Genomic DNA, 10,069 nt, shown 5'->3' with positions numbered 1-10,069 from the left:
AAAAAAAAAAAAAAAAAAAGAGGAAAATATGGACAGAATTCAGTGCTGAGACATGTAACATGCTAAATATGTGCTGAATACTAATGACTGGCAAATAACATGACCTAATTTGTTAAGATGCACCTATTACTTTCACTGATTTCAACTGTGATTGTGGGTGCTCTGCATTTCAGGGCATGGACACCTACATGTGCAGCACATTGGTATGGACACATAGATGGGATAAAGTAGCGTTAAAGTTGGAGTGGTTTTGCTGCATCTGTATTGTTCCCATGTAATGATTATAATGTAACAGCTGCTGCCCTTTTGAAATGTTCCCATTTTGAAGTAGGTCCAAATGCACGTGTCCCATACCCTTCGAAAATCAGAATTAAGGCATGGAAATAATAATTAACATGTCTGAGAGACTGCTTCACTCAATGACTGATGGAGCTATATATGGAGTGAACAATTAGTGAATACTCTAAAAACATGATTGTATCAACTAAAGATAGAAGGATGGGTAAACAGGGGAATTATCATGTTTTACCCTTTCTTTCATGCAGCCATGGATAAACTGTGGGGTGAGATGGACCATCAAGCAGAACTTAACAATATGAAGGAAGAAAAGGCTGCAACTAAAAGCATCAAATCCATGAGCATCCTGCAAGTCATGAAAGACCCATCCTTGCACTGGCAGTTGTACATTTTAGTTACTGTTGTCATAGTGATGCAGCTTTGTGGCATCAATGCAGTTAGGTATCTTCCCTACTTAAAATGTTAAGTGCTCTTCACAGGCACTAATGAGGGAGGCTCTACATAAACACCGCAGTGTGTCCCACAGGACTTCGTAGTTGGGTGAAAATCATGAGGATTTTAGCTCTATGCCTTGCTCAGCAACTCTTTCACTATACAGCTTTGAGCCTCATTGTGCCTCCATTATCTTTTCCCCGACTATAGAATGAAGTATAATAAGTACTCACCTCTCAAGCAAGAATCTTTTAAGACTAATTAATTAATGTAACCATAGTATTTCAAATCTGTAAAACACTGTAAACGTTAGGGATTATTAGGAAAGGGTATATAGGGAATATAAAGGGTAATCTTTGTGAGACTTTGCTTAAGGATATTTCTCCTGAATTATTGCTGGAGACAACCTGTGATGTCCCACTGCAGCTGATAACAGCTTTCAGGTCGTCAGGATAGCAACAGGCCAACAAGATGCTAACAGCCATCCATACTGAAGTAGTGTGTGGTTCTGTGTACTGTTACCCCAGTCTGACCCTTTGGCAGCACTTCTATGCAGCCTGAGGCTTCCCAAATGACAGTCTTCAAAAGGGAATCCCTAGTGCAGGGACAACCTGCCAAAAATTGAAAAGTCTTGGCCATGTGTACCATTCATCTTCTCTCCCACTCCTTCCTGGTTTCTCAAAAGCTGTATAAAAGCAATTCATTTGATAGCTTTAAGATATAATACTTCTGAGTTGTGCAATACAGTCAAATCATCTTTATGACAAGAGCAGCATCCAGTACTATGTTATAGCTATATACATCACTGGGTAACTGATGTGGCTCCCATTTTTTCTGTCAGTTCCTTTCCATCTGTTTCATTCTTTGCCTCCTTTATTTATATCTGCTTTTCATCCTCACCATTTTCCAAGCCCTCCTGTAGGATTAGATCTGTGCCAATGTGTCAGTGACTTCAGAGTGAAACTGTGAAGAGTGAAACCAATGTAATCCTAGGCAAGCAGGCAGGCAGTGTCCTTATGTTGTCCCATACAGTCACTCTGCTTAAGTTTTCCAATTGCTCTACCATCATTTCAGCTTCATTCATGAATGGGACCGCTACTTCCAATGAGCAGATGTCAATATAAGGACCATGACACCTAACCTAACCCATTACCAATCTGCATAATCGAGGCTACAGTGCTACCAGAAACCAGCCATTTGTGTACAGCAGTTTTATAATGGAGCTGAAAAAGGTGGTGGCAACAGGGAAAAGCAGTCAAAATAGTCCGGTGTAAACATACCCAAAAAAATCCCCATATATTAAAATCCAGATTTTCACATTAGTGGATCAGGTATTCAACCGGTGAAGGAAAAAAAAATCAGCATAACTCCACTGAAATCAGTAGACTTATTCTGATTTTCACCAGGTGAAATCTTGGCCCAATAAATGTAAATACAAGGATGATCCTTCCACACTACAGTTGAGTTTTGTTGGCAGACCAGTGTGTCGACATTTGCAGATACCAGTGCCCATGTTTTATCTATTTTGTTGATAAAAGCCAACAGTTACATTCTGGGCCTGACAAAAGATCAGATGTATCACAGATATGTAGAAATCCGTCTTATTAAGAACTCTAGCAACAGGCAAAAAGTACAGGATTGATCACTGGTAAAATATCATCGCATTTATCTGATGCCCACCTCTTTTCTCAGCAATAATATACCTCACCAGAGACTGTGGTATAAAGTGCCCCCTTTTTTTTTCTTCCATTGGATTTTATAGGTCTACTTCTACACATTTGAGGTGCTGTGCACAGCTGGGTTTGAAGAAGGCCGTATCCCATATATATCACTGGGTGTTGGACTCTGTGAACTCTTCTCCACTATACTCTGTGTAAGTCGCATCACACTGAGGGTTGCTCAGAATTTGCCATGTTTATAGTGAAGTCATTGTATGTTTTGCCCTCCAGACCTTTACCATTGAGTGGTTTGGCAGGAAGACACTCCTGTGGAAAGGCTATGCAATGATGGCTTTAGTGCTGGTTCTTCTCACAATAACTCTCTCCCTGCAGGTAAGGAAGACATTTTTAATGGGTCCTTTTGAAGATCCATTTTATTGCTGACTTTCCCATGCACAGAGAAAAGCTGTATGTTATAGAGCAAACATTTTTTGATTTCACAAAATGAAGTTTGGTCAGCATGGTGGCAGATCCAGCAAGTCCCTCTGTAACAACACTCACAGTCAGCCTCACGTGCTCCTTTGTTACAACTTCTTTCCTAGATTTCAAACTTTTTTGTTACCCTTCTTGCGATTAGTGTCCCAATCTAACTTTATCAGCTCTACCTAACCCCTTCCAACACCCTACAAGCATAAACCACAGCTTTAACTCCACACCTTTGTTTCACAAGTTCTTATGAACCTCCTCAAAGTTAATCTGTTGTGTGCCACCCAGAAAGAAGTGTCCTACATTTTCAATACCTCCATCCACAAGCAAAACTGCTCCTGTACAGTGAGAGTTATCTATGATATACCTGTGGACTCTCACACATTTAAAGCTGTGCTATTTAAGAGCTCTGTAACAGAAATCCAAGAAGCTTGCATTCCCACTGTGTTATTAGCAAACATCTGCTCTCACTGTGTTTTTCCCTCTAGAATAAATATAACTGGATGTCCTATTGCAGTGTCATTCTGATCTTCCTATTTGTTTTCTTCTTTGGAGTTGGACCATGTGAGTAAATCAATATGTACAGGAACAAACTATCCAATGGTGCATATTACCTGGGTAGAACAACATTGGACTGTGGGGAATGAAAGAGTTACATACACAGAGATCAAGTCAAATTATATAGGTGTACCCCTATAAAGGGAGGCCTTTTTACCTCAGCACATTGGGTGCCTATACACATGCTGGGGAGGAGAGGGTCTTTTAATTAGACCATTTCCCAGAGTGCACTCTAATTAAAAAGCCACACAGCATCACACGTATTAAGCCCCCATGCACTTAAAAATGGCCACGGGATGCCTTAACTAAAGCTCATACGATGAGCTTTAGTTACAGAACCCCAGCAGCCATTTTCCGGCTCGCAGGAGCTTGTGTTACACAAGATGCTGCGGCAATGCTAGAGCATTCTAATTGAAACGCATCAGAGCACATGTATATAGGCACCCATTAACACTGGAATAGAGCAGAGGTTAATGAAGAAAGGGGTTAATAAAGAAAGAAACTGGGACTGATTATTTAGCAGTGTCCCAATTAACAAAGAATATTAGATTACAATGTTTAGCAACTATAGGAGCCTATGGCCCTATGCCTTCTCAAATCAGGCCCTGAAGTTACTAAAATAATTCTGTTTTGCCTTTTCATCAGGAAATAAATGGAAAAGGGGAAAAAGGAATGCTGCTGAACTTTTTCTTCTTTGTTATTATTTATTCTTCAGGTGGAGCCACCATGTCCATCATGGTTGAAATATTCAACCAGTCATCTCGATCCTCAGCCTTTGTGATTGGAGGGTGCCTCAACTGGGTGGGACTTTTCGTGATTGGAATGATTTTCCCATTCATTGTTGTAAGTGATTTCATTCAAATCAGTTTCTCATTGTTTCCTAATTGAAGTCCCTATTGCAACTTTGGCTGGGCTCAGTAGGACAGAAATACATTTCCAATACAAGTTTCCAATCAAAGTGTTTAGAACCACCTTAAAATGTCCACTGCACTAATTTCCAAGACACAACGTCCACATTAAGGGGCAATGAAGGGAAAAGTCAAAATAAAATATACTCAATTCTCATTTTTAATTTCTGTTTCTAGGAAAGCCTCGGTCCTTTCTGCTTTCTCATATTCATGGGGGTTCTTGTTGGCTCAGGGATCTTCATCTACCTCTTCCTTCCAGAGACAAAGGGGAAGTCAGTCACAGAAATAACAGAGGAATTCACCAAGTTATATTCTGGGAACAAACTTTCTTCTATTGTGAGAAGGAACTTCCTTGAGGAACACATGTCCTACACCAGCTTCTAATGGCCAATGGAAAGACCTTTTACTATTTAAAATTGAAGATATTGATTCTTACAGACAGAAGAACAAAAGAAAGCTACACTATTCATCTGCATTATAACCTTGTTTTTTCTTCATTCACAAAGACAACATCTTTGCATGTAACGCTCATCCCTATGAAGCTCTAAAATATGATGATGTCAAGTTTAACATGCTGTGATAAATTGGTAGACTCACAGAAGTTTAGGGCTGGAAGGGACCTTGTGAGATCAAGTCTAGCCCCCTGCTCTGGGCAAGAAAGACTACTCAGGTCAAATAACCCCAACAAGGTAGACTGAAGATCTCCAGAGTAGGAGCCTGCACCCCCCCCAAATCTATTCCAGAGTCTGGTCAAACGAACCCTGAAGAAGTCACTTTACAAGTCTTTTTTTTTGCAAAAACATTTTCATTAGTCAAGATTCACATAGGTCTTCTACTCTGAATTTCACTTTGAGCTTCAGGTTAGAACTAATCCAAAATCTCAAATCAAGCTCAAGCAGAAATCAGTGAGTTTCTCAGTATAACAATTTCAAATGACTTCTCTAAAAAATTCACAACCTGCTTTATGGTCTCTCAAAAAAAGAGACCAAGTTTCTGAACTTTAAATCATTGGATAAAGATGGTCTGTCAAATCTGCAACACCACTCAGAAAGGTGAGCTTCATGTGTTCTCTCATTTAATTGCAAGCATTTCACATAGTTTTATGAGTATGTTCCAAAGTTTTGTTTTAATGATATTTAAAACATATAATCATGCTATTGGATGATGCAGAAATTTATCAATTTATTGCAGCTTTTTATAAAATACAGCATCAATGATGGAAAAAGATCCATTTTTATTTATTATGTGTTATAAAAATAAGAGATAAATATTTTAAAATAAAAGGAAAGGGGCAGCATCTTTTCATTTAATTGTAGAGGTGAGGTTGTGGACACATGCAGAGCTAAGTTAAGTGGTTCAATACTTCCCTCCTCTTGTTTATGGGAACTACTGTATTTTAGGTTTGTGACAGGGGGCAAGCTAGGGGCCGAGTCCCATGCCAGCCCGCCCACCTGCCTCTATGGGGCAATCCGCCCTGTCTCACCTGCCATGACTTTGGTGTTCCCATAAATGGACGGTAAATGTGGGAGGCTGCCTATTACATACCCTGATGCCAGGAGGCACTATCTCTAGCTCTGACCTCCCCTACACCACAGCTCATGCCTTTCAGATAGCAGCCACATTTACCAAAATAACTTTGTCTGCCTCTGTAAAAGATACGGCCTTAACAACAGATTTCTTGTGAGCTGCATAAAAAAAAAATCTTTGTATTTAGGATGCAGCAAAAACATCTGTATCAAGATTCCCTTTTTCTCTCTGTGGTCCACATCAAATTTCAAGATACGATACAGCAGTTTTATGCTGAATCAGAGCCCATATTGTATCTCAATACAGTTGAGTACGTAACCTTCAGAATCTTAAGTTACTTATTTGGTGCTCCTGACTTTTCACCTCGAAGTTTCCCTTCTGCAGACCAGACCAGTATGTAGAAAATGCTCTGTATAACATTAAACACCCACTAAACAGAATGAATTTGGGAGCAGAGGTTAGGGCCTCTATCCAACTTCCGTTAAAGCTGCCACTGAGGCCAAAGGGAGTCTTTTGCTGACTTCAATATAAGCAGGACTGGTTCCTGTGAGCTACTTTATCCTGAACTTATTTCATGGCAAAGATCAAAACTACGTGGTTTTTACGCTTACGTTTAAATAAATGAATTGTCATCATCAGCCATAAATCACCTATGCATTTCTACCCATATGCTATACATTCACCCCCATCAAGTACAGTGCTACCAATCGTGCTACTACCATGTCTTGCTGTTTCTACACCTTGGTCTCTTCACCCTGCTTCCGTTACACCTCTGTGGAACAACACTTAATGGCAGATCTATATCCACCATACCTGTATAACTGGTAGGAAAATGTGAAGGTCCCTTCATAGGTGGTAGAGAAGTGAGACCCTACACATCTTCTTTCATATAAATCCTATAGCCATTTATACCAAAGGCAACTACTTCTGAAATACTGCCATGCAACATCTGCTCATTTTTCATGCTAAAAATATTTTATGATTCACTATATTTAAAGCACATGCAAAGGCACTCTTCCTTAATGCTCCACAAATATTTTCACTCAGTGTTTACAATAAATAACTGCAAACTTGAAAGAGTTTTGTTTCTTCATCATGGCTTTTTCCTTCTACTACACATGCACATGGTTCGTCATTGCTGGACTGTTTGTTAATTATGGCCTGCTGGCATCAATTTTTTGTTTTTAAACAACACGGGCAAAGAATTTGTGAAAAGCACATGACAAGGAAAAAAACAGATCATATTTACACCTCCCCCATGATTCATTATCACCACATACACTACAACTTAAATATGGTTCCAAAGGAGAACTTGAAGGGGTTTCATGTTGTCATATAATAAGGGACAAAACTTGGCTGGCTTTTGCACAACCACACAGGGGAGGAAGAGGTTGAGGAGGTAAGGGTCTTCTTTGTGTTTCATCATCATTCCACATGTAGGAACAGTCACAGTCAATGTCCCTTTGCTCCACCCAGCACAATGCCTCCTGATATTTCTACCAAAGTGGTGCAGTTCCAAATTAAGAGCCATAACTTACCTAACAGCCCAGATTATATAGAAAAACCGTTAACTAACCTTAGCAAAAATCATGGTGAGGTACAGTTAGGATACTGTAAATCCATTATGTAATATGTAATAACGTTATCCAAAATCCATTATGTAATAATGTATAATAATCCCCATGGCCTTAAAATAATGTATTAAAGGAAACTGTTTAAAATTCCAAAATAATAAAATAACAGGTGCTTTCAGTAGTGACTAAGCTTACACATTACCCAGTCCTGCACACCTAGAAAGCTACTGGTGCTTAGCAGGAGTGGAGTGTAAAACCTCAAACCATTCCAAGTAGGTAAAACACTGAGCTGGTGGTGCTTTGGCATTCCCAAGGACCATGCATCATCACTCAAGTCCATCGGTTATATAAAAAGTGACTCCAGTAGTTACACAAGTAACCGAAGCTTTGCTATTAATGGACACTCTCTCACTTCTTTTGATTTAACTCACAGCTATTTGCAGGAAGCCTCTCCAGAAATAAGAATATTTTGTTTGCTTCAAGTGCAGGTTCTGAGGGCCAGGTCCAAGGCTGTAGCTGAGGGTCACACTGTGCAGGTTAGGAGTGAATGTAATGGGGCTGTGAAGCTTACCTGTGCCCTCCCCCAGTAATTGCTGTAGCAAGGAAAGTCTCCGGCAACTGGAAGGCAACAGAAAGAGATCAATCAGGCATAAATGGGGATCTAATCATACCCATTCCCTTTCCCTCCCCCTGTCCTGCCTCTGGCATAGGCTACAGGAGGGAGTGTAGGAGGTACTACTCTAGCATTATGTCACGATAGGACACATAAACAGTTGTGTGACCATCTCATAGCTGGATACTGTTTTTAAGAACTTTTTTGTGCCTACAGCATGATGTAAAGGAGTCACAATACAGCCTGAGTTCTGGCCTTAATGATTAAAGTCCCAGCTGTACAATCTTCTCTCACCTTTGGGAGCACTTACTACCTTCGGCTTCAGCTGGCCTGTTCTCATGAGTAAGCAGGTCCTAGGTTAGTATGGGTTGCACAACTATGGACTAAATTACAAGGAGAAAACAAATACGTTTATTTCACAATGACATACGTTAGTGTACAAATGCCTTCTAGTTTAGGTAGAAATCACTCCAGATCACTCCAGAAACATTAGAGAACTTACAGCCAAGAATGAAAGTAGTCCACCATCCCTGAAACAACGTTTAGGTTGTTATGTCCCAACTATTTGTCTCCTTCCCCTCCCAAATCAATGAGCGCCCTTCAAATGAAACCTATTCGTCTCTTTCCCCTCCCTGGACAGGGAAAACTTTTCCCTTTTTGGATTGGGCTGGACACATCCCTTGCTGAAATATTTAACCCAGTAGTTTTAGACCTTGTTCAATTACTGAAAAGAACATAATTCTGTCAAAATAAAACAAAGTTAAAATGTAACTTTTGTTCCATGGTGCCAGTTCCCATTGTCATACCAGCACACAAGGGTGAAGAAACACAGGAATCTCTGATAACAGAGATCTGTCAGGGACAGGACACAGCAGCCCCTTTAAACAGAGATGGCCGACTTCCTCTCCGACCTGGTGAGTACCCTGAGGTTCCTTATAGTACCTAGTGTTTTTAATACTATCAGCACTTCAAAAATGACAAAAATCAATATTTCAGTATGCAGAATCAATAAAAGTTAACGCTTACCAAAGCTTGACTTTGCAAGACATTTTGAAATCTTGTAGCTGTTTCCATTTTACTGGATGTGAAATTTCCTCTCTCACTTATTTTTTTATGATATTTTAATCAAAAGTCTGGAATTCTTATCAAAATGTCTTCCTTTACTGAAAATATCGTGGAGCTTCTTGGGTTCCTGTAAAATGCTGAAAAAAGTAAAATGCGCATGAAGTTGACAATGTGCCTGTAATAAATTTTCACTAAGACACCTTTAAAACTATTGTGTGTAATGCAATACGACCTCCTTCAGTAACATTTTTTCTGTTCTGCAGTTAGGATGGCTGAAAAAGCAAAAATGTATGCTTTTAGTGATGTTTTTAAACAGGAAAAGAGAAAGAGCTCTAGTACAAGAAAAACCCCTAGGTGTTCCTTGATAGCTAAGAAGAACTGGGAAACAAATGAGGGTTTGGCAGAGTATTGAATGTTTGTTCCTTAGCTCCTGGCAGGAGAGGAAATGCCCACAAAACAGTTGAAAGTACAATCCAGTGACAGAGAATAATAATAATGCCTCAAGAAATATAGATGACAACCATGCTGATGAATGGAAAAGAAACAGAGTGACTGAGTGCCCTAACTGAAATAGAAATGTATCACTAGAGGAGAGCCTCAGAAACTGATAGGTCATTGGTTCAAACTGACCTCAGAATTTTTTCCCACTAAAATATAGTCCCAGTGAAATTTATATTTTTCACTAAAAATCAGCTTTGTTTCATTAAAATATTAGTTAAATCAACTTAAAATATCATTTAATTTCAGTTTTCATAGTTTCATAGATTAGATTAAGGGTCGGAAGGGACCTAGTAGATCTTCTAGCCCAACCCCCCGCCAGGGCGGGAGAACAACAAAACCCCAAAACAAGAAAAAAACGGGGACTCAAATGAGTCCAGCCAGGTAGGCATCCAGCCTCTTCTTAAAGACCCCCAGGGTAGGGGCCAGCACCACTTCCCTTGGAAGTTGGTT

At 39.7% G+C, this 10,069-nt stretch overlaps 2 protein-coding genes across 4 annotated transcripts in view; both read left to right on the top strand.

Moving 5' to 3' along the window:
- Nucleotides 1-4,806, top strand: part of LOC109290412 (solute carrier family 2, facilitated glucose transporter member 11-like) — a 17,354-nt gene extending 12,548 nt beyond the window's left edge. For both annotated transcript variants that reach the window (XM_019506906.1, XM_019506907.1), the window contains 6 exons: nt 546-733; nt 2,492-2,602; nt 2,679-2,780; nt 3,362-3,437; nt 4,147-4,274; nt 4,517-4,806. In XM_019506906.1, the coding sequence (XP_019362451.1) occupies nt 546-733; nt 2,492-2,602; nt 2,679-2,780; nt 3,362-3,437; nt 4,147-4,274; nt 4,517-4,723 (812 nt within the window). In that variant the 3' untranslated portion in view covers nt 4,724-4,806. The remainder of the gene's footprint in view (nt 1-545; nt 734-2,491; nt 2,603-2,678; nt 2,781-3,361; nt 3,438-4,146; nt 4,275-4,516) is intronic.
- A 4,030-nt stretch (nt 4,807-8,836) lies between these two features.
- The window catches only part of LOC109290411 (solute carrier family 2, facilitated glucose transporter member 11-like), a 23,495-nt gene continuing 22,262 nt past the window's right edge, over nt 8,837-10,069 (top strand). Inside the window, exon 1 of one of the 2 annotated variants that reach the window (XM_019506904.1) lies at nt 8,837-8,967. In XM_019506904.1, the coding sequence (XP_019362449.1) occupies nt 8,944-8,967 (24 nt within the window). In that variant the 5' untranslated portion in view covers nt 8,837-8,943. The remainder of the gene's footprint in view (nt 8,968-10,069) is intronic. The other variant, XM_019506905.1, reaches the window with a different exon arrangement.

This window comes from Gavialis gangeticus, unplaced genomic scaffold, assembly GCF_001723915.1.
Source record: "Gavialis gangeticus isolate Ggan-Ray unplaced genomic scaffold, GavGan_comp1, whole genome shotgun sequence".
NCBI lineage: Eukaryota > Metazoa > Chordata > Crocodylia > Gavialidae > Gavialis > Gavialis gangeticus.
Note: the sequence above shows the minus strand (reverse complement) of the source record. Positions and strands in the feature narration are given on the sequence as shown.